Source organism: Phascolarctos cinereus, unplaced genomic scaffold (genome assembly GCF_003287225.1).
Source record: "Phascolarctos cinereus isolate Bilbo 61053 unplaced genomic scaffold, phaCin_HiC Scaffold_4;HRSCAF=312, whole genome shotgun sequence".
Lineage (NCBI taxonomy): Eukaryota > Metazoa > Chordata > Mammalia > Diprotodontia > Phascolarctidae > Phascolarctos > Phascolarctos cinereus.
In genome coordinates, this window is record NW_027555847.1 from 10,296,633 (window position 1) to 10,313,977 (window position 17,345).

A 17,345-nucleotide genomic window follows, 5' to 3' on the forward strand; every position below is an offset into this window, starting at 1 on the left:
ATATCTCTGCAAGTGGGGAAGAAGAGAAACACAGGAAAGTCTAGGTGATGTTAAAACAAAAGATAGCCATAAAACGATTTTTCAGGATTTTTACCTACAGAATCTCTTGACTGGTTAGGAGCCCTACGGGGATGGGTGAGGATACCACAGAGGACAGAATCAGAAAGCATCAGTAAATTAGGCCCGAGCATGAGAAGCAGGAGGAGGACATTGTGACCAGTAGTGAAGGATTCGTGCCTCATCGTCCAAACAGCCCTAAGCTGGCTCTGGCTGGAGTCTGACCTAATACTCAAGAATTCCCAGGAGACTCTAGAAAATCGTGGTGTTCTGCCTGGTTTACACCCCCTCCCCCAACTCTAGCCCAGTTGTTTACTATTCTGAATTGAATTTCCAGCTTCGCCTGCTGCAGAAATCTGCTTGGTGCACTGGGAAGTGATTGGCTCTGGCTCTAAGATCTCCTAGTCCCACCCATATTCCTGCAATGATCATGAAAGCCAAGAAATTAATCTGAGGCAGAAAGGCAGAAGCCGTGGCCTTGACTCTGATGAGGCTATTCATTGCTCTCAATCACTTGGGTTGCCTCCTAGCCCAGTATAAGGCAGAGCGAGCCCCAGGTTCCAGACTGGTGTGTCTAGCACCAGGACAGGAAGATGAGTAAAGCAAGCCAAGCTGCCTGACCGGCTCCTTGTGAGTCCACATTGGTGTTCTCCTGTGTTGTATGGGTCCCCAGTGTAAGTGTCATACTGTGTGTAATTCTATAAGCCCATGGCAGTCTCAAGGCCCTGCACACATCACTGGGTTGGGCAGTGATGACACCATGTCACATCATCAGTGACTCCTGTCCCTGGCAACACCTGTGGGGCTCTGCCCCCTTCTCCTAGGTGTGTTTGTGACAGATGGCACGGGACCCCAGAAGCCAGAGGTCATGGGTAGTGATGCATCTGTGCTAGAAACTCCTCCTCCCTCCCAACCCCAGCTTGGGAATAGTGAGTCAGCTTTGGCCTCCATCATATTTTGAAAGCCTTGAAATTGTTCCCAACGATGTGCCAGTCAGTGCCAACTGCCAGGGCAGCTGCTTCTGTCTCCAAGGAGCTGTCACTGAGCTGGACATTGCCAGTTCCACAGATACACCAGCACTTCAGGGATAAGATCTATCACTTTGAATAACAGAATGAGGTTAACAGTGGGCTAGGGGGGACAACAGGCCACAGCCGAGGCCTCCCACCAGAGACGAACACCAAAATCTCTGAGTGCATTTGGACCAGAAAAAATAAAACCATATTTAACAATAGCTAACATTTGTAGAGTGTCTTCTGCGTGCCAAGCACTTTACAAATATTTTCTCATCTGAGTCTCACAACTTGGGAGGTTAAACATTATCATGATCGCCATTTTACATATGAGGGAATGAGGCAGAGGCTAAGTGACTTGCCCAGGGCCACTTGGTTAGAAAGTATCAAAGAGATCAGTTTAGAAGTCAGGTCTTCCCAAGTCCAGGCCCAATGCTCTACCCACTGTGATACCTAGCTGCTGCATATTTGGACAGTTAGTGTTGTAATTAGCACTACCACATGAATGTGAAACTGGCCCAACCTTTAAGAGGGAGAATTTGTTGTTCATTTTTCAGTTGTGTCTGACACGTTGTGGCCCCATTTGGGGTTTTCTTGGCAGAGATACTGGAGTGGCTTGCCATTTCCTTCTCCAACTCATTTTACAGATGAGGAAACTGAGGCAAACAGGGTTAAGTGACTTGCCCAGGGTCACACATCTAATAAGTGAGAATAAATAGCTTACAGTGGCCCAGAGTTCCTTTCTGTCCCCTTCTGTATTTGTTCTGTTTTTCACTTCTTAGAGAAGCAACTAGGAGCTTGTGTGATAGGTCTGTGGTCCCCAGTGATAAAGGCTCTGTGCAGGCGTCCATCCACAGCCATACCATGGACTGCTTTGGGGACCCAGCACATAGCACCCCAAAGAAAGGATACAAGCAATGATACTTCATGTTATGTGACCACACCTCTGACTCTGCAGCAGCTCCGGCCACGGAGATGGGGGCAGGGGAGGTAGCCAGCAGCAGGCTATGAATGATGACAAAGGAACATAGGAAAACACCGACCCAACCTATTTCATTTTATTTTTATTTATTTTATTTTTAGGAAATTGGGGTTAAGTGACTTGCCCTGGGTCACACAGCTAGTAAGTGGCAAGTGTTTGGTCTGAAGCTGGATTTGAACTCAGGTCCTCCTGACTTCAGGGAGGTCTATCCACTGTGCCACCTCGCTGACCCCCCCAACCTTATTTTAAATGAAGACCCTCAATGCACAGAGCTGTACTTGCATAATGCTATACAACCATATCCCTTGATGACTTCTGAGCTGCTAGTCCACTAGACTCTTCAGATCCTTTTCCCTCTAGGGGCTCCAGCTTACCTCCAGCTGAAGATGTATAAAGCAAATTCATCATCCCCTCCCTCCTTCTGATTCCTATTCCCGGCTTCTCTAGACCTGTCCAATTGCCATTCCTCCAACAGCCCAGCTAGAGAGGCCTTTTCTTTCCAATTCTTCTCTTTTACCTCCTCAAAACATTCTTTCACAAGGTCTCCTGTGTGGGGCATTTAGCACTGGGGGAAGGGGAACATGAGCCTAAAATAGGTAGGTAGATAAGGCAGGAAAGGCAGGAAACTATGGGAGAAAGCCTGAGTGGGCCAGGGTGGGGGGAGAGGAATCCATGCTCCCCCTTCCCTTCCTCTCTCTCTCAGGTGGTAGCAGCAGCAAGGAGTGAGGCCAAAGCCAGGGCAGGTGGGAAACTGTTATGTTTTGTCATGGGGGGGTTTTGCCACATCAGCACAACTGCTATCGATAAAGAGGAGCCTGGGGAGGACTTCAGTTTCCGAGATAGCAAGAGCTCCTGATGCCGATCTACAATAGAAGGTGTAGACAAGAGAGTCAGGATTGGTAGACCATAAGCCCAAGGTCAGGGGTGTGGGGAAGCCAAGCTGGTTTTTTTGTAACATGGTTTTGCTACATCCACACAATAACTACACAACAGAGAGGAGCCTGTGGGAGGGGTAAGAAGGGGAGGCTTGGGTTTCAAAGACAAGGTTCCTGATGCCAATCTATTTCAGGAAGTATAGGCAGGGGAAGCTGCATCTTGGCACTGGTTTGGCAGAGGGCTCCACTTATAAGGGCTCTAGCCTTCTCTTCAAACAGATTTGTCTCTCTGAGTCTCACGTCAACAGTTCCAGTCCTGTGTCAGTGTAGACACAAGTATTGTCATCTGACTCTAGCAAAGGCACCCTTATTGCCTGGGGTTTACAGGTCTCAGAATCCCAAGGAACCCTGGGAGCTGTGGGGATCACTGAGCTCTTAACACAGTGAACTGATGAAATGTGTCTTCAAATTATCCTTTCTTCTGGGAAAAGGCTGCCAGGCCCGGTCTACTGGAGGTTTCCTGGCACTGCCCTGTCCCAGGTCATAAAAGGGAGTGGTGGGAGCTTTCCAAATGTCATCATCTAGTATGAAGAAGCAGGGTGATATGGAGAGGATGATGTGTTCGTCCTGAGGCAGTCCAGAGGGCCTTGGACCGAATCCTCTCTCTGTCATCCATGCGACCTTGGAAAAGTTGCTCAACATCTTTAGACTAGATGGGGCCTAAGGACCAAATCTATGGTCCTATGGGAGATCCTTGATGAGGGACACTCATTTTTGTCTCAGCCCCTCAGTCTAGGCCAGTGCTTGGCGCCTGCAGGCTTGCTGATTGTACCTATGATGGTGTTCACACCTACCAAGGAGTCATCATCAAAGTTCCAAAGGCTTAATAATTTTGTAGAGTTGTGATTCTTGGTTGGGTCATTTCCATGATGAACTCTAGAGCCTTGTAGGGGCTTCTCGAGAATTTCAGTGCTGGTGGTAACCCTGCTGGGCATTCAGAAGGGAAGGAGTAATGGAAGAAGGGCAATGGGGATGGTTGAGGCTGGGGTAGCAGGACAAAGCTGTGCTAGATAGAGCCCATGATGGGCTTTTGTCTCTGACTATAAAGGAGGAGATAGACAGAAACACATGGACAAGGGTTGTTCAAGGACTTGGCTTGAGTAGAAACAAGGTGGAAGAACCGGATAAAAATGGAAGCCAAGGCAAGTCTTGGTAGAGTAAAAGCCATGGTTGTGGCAGGACTTGGGGGCAGGGTCCCCTTTGGAATTCAGAGGCTTTAGAACATCGGGACCTTCGCAGTCACTTGTAACTCTAACTCCTCATTTTATAGAAGAGGCTCCTCTGGTTTCCCCAACTGCCTTCCCCTTGTCCTCCACCCAACTGAGGCCTCGTGAATGTACAGGTCGTCTGCCTGTTTCCCTCATCAGACTATGAGCTCTGGAGGAGACCACGGTGGGTTTTTGGTTTTCCTTTTGCCTTTCTTGGAATCCACAGCACAGCTCCCGGTACATAGATAGAGAGGCTTAATCAAGGCCTGTTGGTTTAACTTGTGTGTGTCGGCAGGTGTTTAACAAGTGCTCTGGACTAATTGACTTCAGGTCCCGAAGGCAGTCAGAAGTGGAAAGCGGACAGTAAGAGTGCAGGTGTACAGCATACAGCAAGAGCTTTGCTGTTTTCACTTACAATACATGTATTGTACACACATACATACGTGTATATACACATACATATATACACATGTGCACGTATGTATACATCTGGATTCAAATCTTGGTCCCGCTACTTACACTGGGTTTGAATTGAACCTCAGTTTCCTCATCTGTTAAACGAGCCTATGGTTACCGACACCTTGCAAGGTGGAGCTGCCATCCCATTTACAGATGAGGTAACTTGGCTCATGGAGGTGAAATGACGGTCGCACAGGTCGCTCCCTGCAGGATGCTCCTAGCGTCCCGGGCCAGGACCCCGGGCACCTACACTAGACTAGCCACACGCAGGTGCGCAGAGCATGCGCTCCCATCCTCCAGGTGGGCCTCGAGCAGCAGGCCGGCGTGCCTGACAGAAGGCGCGTCCCGTCTACCCTGCCCCCCGGCAGCCCGCCCCAGGGGCGTTTTCGGACCGTTACTCCCGGAGCTCCGACACTACTGGATGCAGGGCAGACATAGGAGCCACGTCAGCGGTCAATCACTAGACAGCAGGGGCGTGTCCCCTCCCGTCCCGCCTTCCTTTCCTTTCAAAAAAGGCCAACAGCTGCGAGTACCCGGCTCGGGCCGGCCAGGCTCTCCAGACCGGAAGCGGGAAGCGGGTCGGGATACAATGTATCGTGCGGGTGCGGCTAGCCTTCTGTGACGTAAAGCGTGCCGGCGTTCCGAAGGAGATCGGCGTTCTTCCTCGATGTTCTCGGGGACCAATAGAGCGCGGCGGGCCGGGGGTCGGCCCAAGGAAAGGGGCGGGCGTCTAGGAGGGGGGAGGGGAGGGCCTGGGCGGGGCCGAGTGAGCCTCCTGGGCCTTGTAGTTCCCGAGGCCGGCCGGGGACGGGAGAGGACTGCAAGCCTAGCCTAGCTCTTCGCAGCGCCTCGCCTCGCCTCGCTGCGCTTGGGGCGGGACCGGCGGCCCGACGCTCCCTCTGGGCAGACGCGGCAGCGGAGGCGGCGGAGGCGGCGTTCGCGGTGAAGGAGGTCCCCAAGGTCCGGCGCTCGAAGCCGGAGCAGAGCCAGGGTAGGGCCAGGGCCCGAGGAGGCCGACGGGCGGCGGCGGCGACAGCGACAGGGACAGCATGGTGTGAGGGCTCCTCCAGCCCCGATCCGAGGCGAAGCTAGCTGGGAGCCCCCTCTGCCGCGAGCCGCGGGAGGCCGGCATGGACGGCCGCCGTCGCTGCTGCCGCTGAGGGCTGCCCAGCGGGCAGGCAGGCAGGCAGTCTCCCGGCGCCGCCCGGCGCAGCGCAGCTAGGTCCTCCCCTTGTCCGCCCCCGCAGCCCGCACCCCACACCCCTCCGCACTCAGCCGCCGCGGCTCCGGACCATGGCGGGGGCCATGGAAGAGGAGGAGTACACCAAGCTGGTGATGGAGTCGCAGCCCGAGTGGCTGCGGGCTGAGGTCAAGCGGCTCTTCCATGAGCTGGGCGAGACCACCCGCGAGAAGATCCAGGCGGCCGAGTACGGGCTCGTGGTGCTGGAGGAGAAGCAGCAGCTGAAGCTGCAGTACGAGGAGCTGGAGCTGGAGTATGAGACCATCCGCAGCGAGATGGAGCAGCTGAAGGAGGTGAGTGAGCCCTGCCGGGCCCGCCGCCGGGCCAGCCCTCCCTCCCTCCCTCCCGGCCTGTCAGGCTGCACGCCGCGGGGGGGGGGTCCTGCAGCATTGCGGCGCCGCCTGCCCCTTCCCCGGGGGAAGGGAGCCTGGGCTGGGGCTGCCTAATTAGGGTCGTTGACCCTGCCCTATAGCCTCCCCACCCTCCAGTTGCCCCTTCCCGGCTATTTCTTGGCCTGGGAGGATCCTGGGAGATCATCGCCGGGGTGCGATGGGTCGGCCCGTGGCACCCTCCATACCGGCATGGCTCGTCCGGGCCGTGTCGAAGCCCTTAACGGCAAGCCCAAAACAAGCTTGCCTGTGGAGAGATTAATGAGTAGGAGGTAAAGGGAAGGGCCTTAAGCTGGCGAGGGGGAAGGGGCAAAACTCTGTTTGGCAGGACCTAGTGGAGCGAGCCCCTGGCGGAATGGAGGTTAGGTAGCACAAGGTCCCCCGCCTTCCTCAGCAGCTGTCATGGCCTTTGTGTGTGACCCTGTGTGCTGATGGTAGGTAGGTGGGTCTGGACTCGGGAGCTGGACCCTGTCTGCGAGGGGTACCTGGCTGGTATAGATCTGCCTCTGCACTGGAGCATTTTCTTGGCTGGGGTCTTGGCCCCCAGGAAGGCAGTGGCTGAATCACCTCCCGGGATATCAGGATTTGCTTGGGAAAAACTGCTCTGTGTGTGTGGGGGGAAGATCAATCGAGATCGATCCATCCCAGCAGCAGCATCTCGAATGCCAATCATACGCAGAGGCTGAAAATACAGGAAATGGGTTCTAGCGGGCACTTTAGGCCAGACTTCCCTCTTTCCAGATAGATGTGCTGGCCCAGCTGTCTAGGGAAATCTACAGAAAGTGGACAAAGGATGGTCTTTAGGAGCATTTATGTATGGAAAGCCATCACTGGAGTATCCTGCATCCTCAGTAGAGTCAGGCATAGGTCACTTAATTGGTTGTGTAATGTAATGTAATGTAATATAATGTAATGCCTGGGCTCTACCCAACAGCTTAAAGCCCCCTTGAGGAACCTGGGACAGTGAAGATGTGTGTTGGGGGGGACTAGGAGATCTGGTGCTTAGAGCAGATTCATTTGGGAAGAAGGGGAGAGGCAGAACCTCCACCCCCACCTCAGGTGTCCGTCTTCCTGGGAAGCCTCTCCCTGACTTATTCAAGCTCTGTATTGGTGCCCTCCCCCTTTTCAACGTGCTAGTGGGGGAGGAGTCAGAGGAACCTGACAGCAAAGTGACCGTAGAAGGGGGAATCTGTGCAGGGTGTCTGGGAAACCCTCCCAGAGGGAGGGTCAGTGGAGGGAAACCCCAGCACTACTTGGTGACTGATCCTCCGTGGAGGCCCAGAGAAGGCTACTGAAATCAAATTGAGAGAGGCAGTCTTATGTGATTGAGAAGCGTTCTGGAGGCCTGGGTTCTGATACTGTCTCTGACACTAGCAGTGTTCTACTAGGAGTCTCTTTTAGCCTTTCTGAACCTCAGTTTCTTCTTCTGTGAAATGGGAATAACAAATTCTCTTGAAGACCAAATGAGATAATGTATTTAAAGTGCTATTTAAACAATAATATATCATATTTATATATATATAATAAATATATATTATATATCATATCATGTATAATAAATATATATTATATAATACATCATATTTTATATAAGAAATATATTGTATTATATATAATATAGTAAATCAATTTGGTGTTAGTGGAGTTGCTGCCTTTGGAGTCAGGAAGATGTGGATTCAAATCCTGCTTCCCCATAATGGCTGTCTTAAGGCTAGTGCCTTAACATCTCAGCTCTGCAGGCACTAAGAAACTGCAGAGTTGATGCTGTCCAGCTTGGTTAGAAGGGGTTCTCATCTCTGAGAACTCCCATACCAAGGAAATGACAAGTCACAGAGAAAGTATTGATAAGGAATTCCCAGATTAAAAAAACAAAACTCCCTCTTAACGAAGGTCATCACCATCTATGTACCTAGAGGCTATGTCATAGATGGGACTAGGTCTTCCTCTCTACCCACTACTTACTCAGTGCCTTTATCTCACAAAGTATGCTTGTGGAGAATCTGAGGGCCCTAAACCTCTCGGCCTGGCTTTTTGACATGGTTATTTTTTTTTTACTTGTAAACACATTCACTTTATTAATTTAGTTTGTTTTTTAAAATTCTTTTTCAGTTAATGAGCATTTATTTCCTTTTCATCCCACCTCCTCCCCCTAAGAGTATTTTTCAATTATACAGCACTTATTAAATCTTTACTAAATGTCAGGCCCTGTGCTAAGCTCTGGGAATACAAAGAAAAGCAAAAAATCTGAAGAGCTTTCACTATGATGGAAGAAGAAATTGCAAGAAAATTCCTCACAATTCCTTTCTATTCTTGTCCGATTCTGCCTCCCATCTCGCTTTTTTGTAGCTGATCTAGAAGAAGGTTTCTTAGAAGGGGAAGAGTGTGGAGGCTCATTTATACTGAATTTCTCAGTCAGGCAACAAGTATTTGTTAAGGCATTTCCATTCTCTGGAATGCTTGCATTTCTGAGCCACTGATTCATCTCATCTGGATTTCAAAGATAAGGAGTAGATGTGTCACGTGAAGAACTGAGCTCTCTGGGGGAAGGAGACTTTGGGGCCTTTCTGGAATCCTGCTGGGAGTTCTACTGATAGTTCTAGGCTTGATTTGGAGTTAAGTCATCCTGCAATACTTGTTAGGTGACCATGGACCAAACTCCCCACCCAGAGTCAGGAACATCTGAGTCCAGATCTGGCCTTGAATATTTGCCAGCCCTGTGAACCTGGGCTAGACGCTCACCCTCTGTCTGCCTTAGTTTCTTCACCCATAAAACGGGATAATCGTGGCACCTCCTTCCCATGGTTGTTATGAGGATCAAAGGAGATAATAAGGCACTTTCCAAGCTTTAAAGTGATAGACACATGCTTCTTGTTGTTATTATTTGATTGCTCAGAACCCCTGCCCTGGCTGTTCCCCGAAGTGTGTCTGAGCCCTGCTTGGCTGTGAGGGATTTCTGCTGATCAGTCCTCGGGCAGTCTCCTCACTGGCCTTTGAGCTGTCAGTCCTCCTTTGGATGATGACACTTGCCTGCGTTTCCTCCTCTGGGCTTCAGGGCCCAGCCAGGGCCTTCACCCGTCCATCTCCAAAGCTCACAGAATTTGTGACCTGGGCCACCCAACTTAGCCCTGGCCTTTATACTGCCTTGGGTTTGCTATGGCCGGGTGTGCACTCGGGTCATCCCAAACACTGGAGGAACTGGACTTCTCCTTTGTCCTCTTATTCCCTCACCTCCTAGTGCCTAGACCGTGCTGAGCAAGCCCTCAGCACAATAACTGGCCATTTTCTTTATTTATTTTTTATAATTAATTAATTTATTTTTAATTTTCAACATTCACTTCCATAAGATTTTGAGTTTTAAATTTTCTCCCCCTCCCTCTTATTCACCCCCCACCCCACTCCCTGGCAGTGTACAATCTGATATAGCGGGCCATTTTCTCAATGCCGGTTCTGCCCAGTGTTTATTCCCTCTCTATTTTTAGTCTTTGTATACTGGAGTGAGATGGCAGAAGGGGCCTTTGAGGGCATCTCTTCCCACCTCCCCCTCCTGTCCTGCCTTTTATTAGAATGTCCCTGGCGGAGGAGCATTCATCTGAGCAAGGTGCCGTGGGACTGGAAAGAGCATGGGCTCTAGAGGCTGAGGGCATGGCTTCTCATCTGCCTGTGGGAACTGGGGCCAACTTGCTAACTCTCCCTGGACTCCAGCTTCCTCCTCTGGAAAGTGAGAGGCGTCTTCCAGATCTCCGTTTATGACCCTTTGATCGCCCAGCCTTTGCTTGAATGCTGCCAATGACAGAGAACTCACTGCCTTGCAAGGCGTGCCCATGCAGTCTGGGGCCAGTTCTGATGTGCTGCCTCATATTGGGGCGGGCTCTCTGAGCCTCGGCTTCCTCACCTGTAAAATGGGAGTATTAGTGCCCTATCTCACTTTGTATCTGTGAGCCCCTGCCATTGGAATGTCAGCTCCTTGAGGGCAGGGACCAACCCCCTTATGGCTCTGTAGTTCACAAGCCTGGCACACAGGTGATGTCTGATCAATGCTTGTCTATTTAATTGAATTGATCGGAAATATGCCCTCCTCTAACTTCCAGTTTTTGTTGCAGAGTAAGACCACCCTCTTCAGTATGACTGCCCTTCAGCCACTTGAAGATAGCTTGACTTGTCTTTCCCACTCCGCGCCCCCTCGCCCAGCCAACTTTCTGAATTCATTCAGCTGATCATCCTAGAAAAGTTCCTTGGGAACCTCCAGATGTGGCTGACCAGGGCTGAGGATGGTGGGCCCCTCACTCCTCTGGCTCCTGGCTGCACACAGCTGCTAAGAAACCCACCCTCCCCACATCTGGTCAGGTTTTCAGGCTTTCCCCTGAACCTCATCCTACGCTGAGCTCCACTGAACTCATAAACTCCCTGTCTCTGTAGTAACCTGAGTTCACAATGCGAGAATTCTCTTCTGCTGTCGTGGTGGGAATGACAGCCGTCTCCTTCATTTGAAAGTCATTGTCCTCAGAGAGGTGACTGAGGAGACAGGTATCTAACCTGGTTTTTCTTCCCAGCAGGGGGCTAAGTTGTCCCCTCACCAGAAAAGGTCATACTTTTTTTTTACTTATTTAAAAAAAAAAGGTTTATTGATACTCTTTAAAAAAATGACAGTTTCCCATTGCATCTCCTTCCCCCTCTCCCAATAGAAACTTGTTACACAAGGTAACAAGTTTGAGCACACAAAATAAGTCAACACATGGCTTGTGTCTGAACATGTTTGCTGTGTTCTGCCCCCCTCTTCCACCACCTGTCTGTAGAGCCCTGGCCGGTGAGTGTCAGCAGCACGCTGGTGCTGAAGTCAGAATTGGTCGCTAGCCAAGGATTTGTGAAGCTCCTGCTGTGCTCACTGCATTGATCAGAGCTGGGAAATCTTTGTTGTTTTACTTTCTGGCATCGTCATCATCATCTGTGTTTTCCCACCTCTGCCTATTTCACCCCGCATCGGTTCATACAATTCTTCCCAGGTTTCTCTGGATTCTTCATTTCCATTTCTTACAGCCCAAGAATATTTCTTTTATGTTCACATGTCCTCATTTCTTTTAGCCACCTGCAATTCCTGAGTACCCATTTGATGCCCAGTCTTTGCTACTATAAAAAAAGGGGGGGGCCACTATTAGTATTTTGTATGCATGTACTTTTGTCTCTTTCTTTGGCCCACGTGTGGCCTACAAGCTCCTGGGTCAAAGAGAAAGTTGAGTCACTTTGGAGTGAAGATTCCCGAATGTTTTGCAGACTGGAGCGATTCATCTGTCCACCCAGCAAGCACTGGAGGGCAAGGCCAGTTCTTCCTCAGGTATGAATGTCTATGTTTCAAAACAGTGAACACCTAAAATACCTACACAGGCTTTACGTTATCCCACCCCTCCTCATGCCTTGTCCTTTCTGATAATAACAGCTTGTATCTATAAGGTGCCTTACAGTTTGCAGAGGGCTTTACGAATATCACCTCATTTGATCCCCACAAGTCTGAGAGGAAAGTAGTTATTATCCCCATTTTACAGATGAAGAAACTGAGGCAGACAGAGGTTAAAAGACTTATCTGGGGTCACCCAGCTCTACTAAGCATCTGGGGTGGGATTTGAACTCAGGTTTCCCTGACTCCAGGTCCAGTACTTTTATCCTCTGCCCCACCATGGGGGACTAACTTGACTGTAGGAGGGGGATCCCAACGAAAGTTGGAGCTCACATATAATTAATGTGTTAGGATGTACAAAGCAATTGCTTTATAAGCTCCTTGCGTGGGAGGCAGTGTGTATATTGTTCTCATTTCACGGGTCAGAATTGCCCAGGGGAAGGACCTTGTCCAGGGCCCTGGCAGCCTGAAGTCCAGGTCTTGACTCCCAGTCCGTTCTCTTCCATAACGGAGCCGTGAGGAGTCCGAGGGGGCTCTCACAGGCCCTTGAAGTCACCCTTGATTTACCCCACTGTGGTTAAATGCAGCACAGCTACCTGTCTGAGAGGAGGCAAGTACAATTGTGCCATCGGCTGTAAAAACACAGGTTGGGAGGCCCAGAAGCTCATGCCCCACCCCCGCCATCTCTTAAGTGTGGGGAGACTAGCCTAAAGAGGTGACAGACAGGGGCCACATCTTGAATCCTTGGCAGAGCTGGGGGTCAGATTTCTCTTCAGTGCATGACCTTGGGCAAATTTCTTCACTTCGTAGCCTGTTTACCTGTCTGTAAAATGCGTTTGATAGCAATTCTGCTGAACCTACCTTGCAGGACTGGTGTGATCCGATAGACATACAGTGCTTTGCAAACTGTCACCTGCTGGGCGTATGTTGGCTGTTGGCCACGACCAGGCTTTGGAGTTCTGTTTCTGCTGCCTGCGTGATCTTGCCCAAATCACAATATCTTTGAGCCTTTTCTCATCTGTAGAATGGGTATACCAATGCCTGTGCTCTCCACCTTTCTGTGTTTGTTGTGAGGAACATGCTGATGGGAGGAGGAGAGGCTGGAGGTGGTGGGGATGTTATTACAGTCTCTGGCTTCTTTTTGTTATGTAATTTATTTCTTTATTCCATGATTTATTTGCTTCTGAGAACAGAGGGAGGGAATCCTACCCCGGCCCCAGCAGTGTGAGAGGCAGCTCATTAATACCTGTGGGTGCTGGAGGTGGCGCTGCCCTGACCTCTGTCCCCGCCTCACCTAATGCTCGTGATGTGGCTAGAAGGCTGGACTTGGGGATGAGAAGTCCTGGTTTGGCTTTAAATCCCACTGCTGAAGCTCATAGCTGTGTGACCCAACCTCTCTGAGCATCAAGTTTCCTAATCTGTAAAAATGGGCTTACAAATACTGATGGTCCCTCCCTCCCAGGGCTGTTTGCCCCTCCCTCTCCCCACCCCATTGCTGCTGCCTTCCCTCATCTGTTATTATTAGGTGGGATTTACACCAGGCTGCTTTGCTTTGCCAGTGGTGATTTCAGGATCTCAGTGTAGCCCTGTTCTGTCCCCTTTCTGCTCAGGGAGCCTGGTTTGGTGATGTTACTAAAGAGATTCTGCCTGGGAAGGATGTGTTCTGTGGCAAGCCCCTCCCTGGCTCGGGGCTCAGTGGAAACTTGGACGGGAACCTGCCATTAGAGCTAGAACGGGGGGGGGGGGAAGAGAGGTCTGGAACTTGACATGGACTTGGCCCCGTACTCTGCCTGCCAGCCTCCTTCCCCGCTGATGTCTCAGCTTCTAGAGGCTCAACCGACCAGGAGGGGCAGAGTGGGGAATGAGTCACAGGATGTGAAAGCTGGAAGGGCCTGAGAAGGCAGCTGAGCTGATAGGATGCCTGCAGCAAAGGGCCATCCTGGAACCCACCTCTGGTCCAGGTGGCCCATCCTCCCCCAGCCTGCTGGCCTGCCTCCCAAGGCTGGAATCCCCAGATGGCAGCACGAGTGGGTGACTTTGAGTTGTCTACCCTCTGTGGGCAGAGAAACGTCCAGCTCTCGCTTCTTACCTGAAGGTTAGTTACTGGGAGGCTTTTGGGTTTTTTGAGCCATAGAATTGTAGATGTGGAGCTGGAAATGCCCTCAGAGCCAATTAATCTCTCTCTCCAACCCCATTGCCCCATTTTACAGATGAATAAAACTGAGGCCCACAATGGGGAAATGACTAACCTAAAGTCACACAGTTAGTAAGTAGCTGAGCTGGGATTTGAACTCGGGTCCCAACTCAGTGCTCTTCCCATTACAGCACAGGGCCTTGCTATAGAAAATGCCCAGAGCACAAGCAGAACACTAGTCTGAGAGGAGGCAGCCTTTGGGTTCATAGGGGGCACTGGGCAGCCGTTGAAGGGCTAAGATTCAGCTACCAGACCATCTTCTCTCAGACAAGGGTGGGGTTGAAGGACCTGGAATTTGGATCCCAGCTAACTGTCTCTGTAGTAACCTGAGTTCACAATGCGAGAATTCTCTTCTGCTGTTGTGGTGGGAATGACAGCCGTCTCCTTCAGAGGCATGCCCAGCACGCCAAGCACGGCACCAAACCTGTCGCTTGGCGTGGCCCTCCTCGCTCTGGGAGGCCTGAGGCTTAGGAATGAGGGGTGCCTGCCAGGGCATCTTGGCAGAGCTGGTGTGGCCTCCACACTTGGTTTGTTATTCATTCAGCCTTGGAATCCTGGTCTCTAGTTTCAGGTTTCCAGATTTAGTCATCCTGATTGGCCTTGTTAAAATCTGATTACCGGACTGGGCTGAGGACGCCCACACTCACTTTGGCCCTCGAGGTGTAACAGTCTGTTGGAAGGTGACAGGCCTCAGCGAGCCTTAGGAGACGCCTCTGGGCCTACCCCCCCCCCCGACTTTACAGATTGGGAAAACGAGGCCCAGAAGAGTGAAGTCCTTGGTTCCCCAGTAGTGACACCGACAAGGGTCCAAATTTGGACTCCAGTCCTCTGACTCCAAGCTTTCCAGGGCCTCCCAGAATAGTGATAAGAACGAAAAGAATCTCTCCAGTGGAAAGGGGAAACGGTTTTTAAACTGTCATGATAAACAATATTTTTAGCATGGTCATTTTGTTTAATTTCTAAGGCAATGTGATTAGTGAATGGAGTACTGGCTACAAGCCCAGCCCCTTTTAAAGTGGTGCCAAACTCACCTGAAATGGGGGCCATGAACAGGTCTGTACATAAGGGTCCCTGGGAGCTGCAGAGTGACTTAAAAAACCACATATTGACATCGTCAGTGTTCAACATATTGTATTATTGTTTGTTTTGTTAAATGTCTTCCCAATTAGGTTAGCATCTGGCTCAGGCTACCCTGGGCAGTTTGTAGCTGCCCACTGGCAGCTCTGATGGCAAGGAGATCTTCTGGGAGACAGAGGCCAGGGCATGGGGGCCATGAGACAGCCAGTGGGTCAGCTCATTGCCGCACAGCATCCACGCAGTGTTTATGGATTTGGAGGAAGGTTCCCCAGCCCACGAGGTGGGGGATTCATAGAGAGATGGGTAAGAGCCTCCGGGAAGGGAAAGCGTGGGCAGGCTGTTGTGATGAGCACTGCAACAGAGCCTTTAAGGATAGAGATCTCTTCGTACAGGATGTGGCCTCTGTTAAGATCGACATCCTCCATGGTCTGTTCCAGAGGTTCCTTGAATCCTGGGATTTCAGTGGAGATTGGCTAGTCTAGCATTACCCCAGCCCACTGGTCAGTGGAACCCTTTGGGGCATAATGATAATGTTGCCAAAATCCTGAAATAGGAGGAGGCAGTTGGGGACATTTTAGAAGAAATGGACTTGACTTCTCTACTGAGCAAACACCCCCTCTTCCAAGCATCTTCGATGGAGACACTGCTTTGTATTTCACATTTTGGAGGCGAAACAATGACTAGGCCATCTGGATTCTTCCCATTGGTGGGGAGCCCCTTACTGCTCTGACCTCACTCGGTCCCCAGCCAGGAGGCTTTGGAATGGAGCTGTTTTCAGCTCTGGTGACTCTGGCCCTCCAAGAATGCAGCAGTGCTCAGGATTGCACCTCCGGGCACTGGCCAACTCCCCAACTCCACACCGATCAAAGGGCCCTGCCTGTGTCTGGAGTTAAATAACTGTTGTGTTAACATGAGCAGTGGGCTTGGAAAGACCTCAGAGCTCATCGAATCCACCCCTTTCACTTGGCAGAGGAGGTCATGTGACTGGCCCAGGGTCACACAGCTTTCTTTTCTTTTTTTAAAAATTAATTAATTTATTTTTAGTTTTCAACAATCACTTCCATAAGCTTTTGAGTTTTAAATTTCCTCCCCCTCCCCCCCCACCTCCCTCCCCAAGATGGTGCTCAGTCTGATATAGGCTCTACATATACATTCTTATTAAACATTAGTCATGTTGTAAAGAAGAATTAGGAACCACAAGAAAGAGAAAACAAAACAGAAGAGAAAGAAAAAATAGCAAGTAGTATGCTTGGATCTGCATTCAAACTCCATAGTTCTTTCTGTGGGTGTGGATAGTATTTTCCATCATGAGGCCTTCGGAGATGTCTTAGATCCTTGTATTGCTGAGAAGGGCCAAGTCTATCAATGTCAGTCATCACACAACGTGGCTGTTACTGTGTACAACATTCTTCTGGTTCTGCTCACTTCACTCAGCATCAGTCCATACGAGTCTTCCCAGGTTTTTCTGAAGTCAGCTTGTTCATCATTTCTTATAGCACAATAGTATTCCATTACATTCATATACCACAACTTGCTCATCCATTCCCCAACTGATGGGTACCCCCTTGATTTCTAGTTCTTTGCCACCACAGAAAGAGCTGTCTAAACATTTTTGGACATGTGGGTCCTTTTCCCATTTGTATGATCTCTTTGGGATACAGCCCTAGAAGGGTCACACAGCTTTCTAATCCAGACCCTTTTCACCCCCAGCATTTTTTAGGTCACCTCAAGGGGTAGGAAGAAGAGGCAGCCTGCTATGGAAGGAAACTTGGGTCTGAAATTGGGGGAGCCTGAGCCTCCCAGGATGGCCTTAGTTTCCTCATCTGTAAAAGGAGGCAGTTGGACTTGGAGGCTTCCAAGTTCACTCATGGCCCTCACCCTGTGCCCCTTCAGGAGCTGAAAGCAGAGACTGCTTTCCTCTGGTGGAGAAGGCCCTGAGCCAGAGGCTGAGTAGAGGCTGTTTGGGGTTTGGTCCCTGGAGCTCCTGAGGATGTGCTTTCCCTCTGGGAAAGGCTGGAGGAAGCCCTGCCTCTTCCTGGCCTCATTTTAAGTGAAGTTCCAGATACCTTTTTGGAGCTAGTGAGGAGGAAGGAGGCAATGGGTGTTCTCATGGGAATATCTCATGTCCTCTGGATTCATCTGATGGGCTTCCGAAGCCGCTCGGGCCCAGGCTGGAGAGTGCTTGAACCACGAAGTTCACCAATACTCTGCTGTCCTCCAGCGCTGAGATGGGGAAAATTGCAATCTCCTTTCCTCCCCCACCCAGCAATTTAAGCCCAGTTTTCTTTGGGCCGCTAGTATTTAGAACTGGCCAGACTCCCCAGCACTACAGAGCTAGATCTGAAGGGATCTCGGAGACCACCTACTTAGCCTTCTCATCTTACAGAAGAGGAAACTGAGGC

The 17,345-nt window shown here is 50.5% G+C and overlaps 1 protein-coding gene across 1 annotated transcript in view; it reads left to right on the plus strand.

Moving 5' to 3' along the window:
* The first annotated feature begins 5,425 nt into the window (after positions 1 to 5,425).
* LOC110192921 (protein bicaudal D homolog 2-like) overlaps positions 5,426 to 17,345 on the plus strand; it is a 91,897-nt gene continuing 79,977 nt past the window's right edge. Inside the window, 1 exon segment of the mRNA XM_020964380.2 lies at positions 5,426 to 6,187. Coding sequence (XP_020820039.1) covers positions 5,948 to 6,187 — 240 coding nt within the window. The 5' untranslated portion in view covers positions 5,426 to 5,947.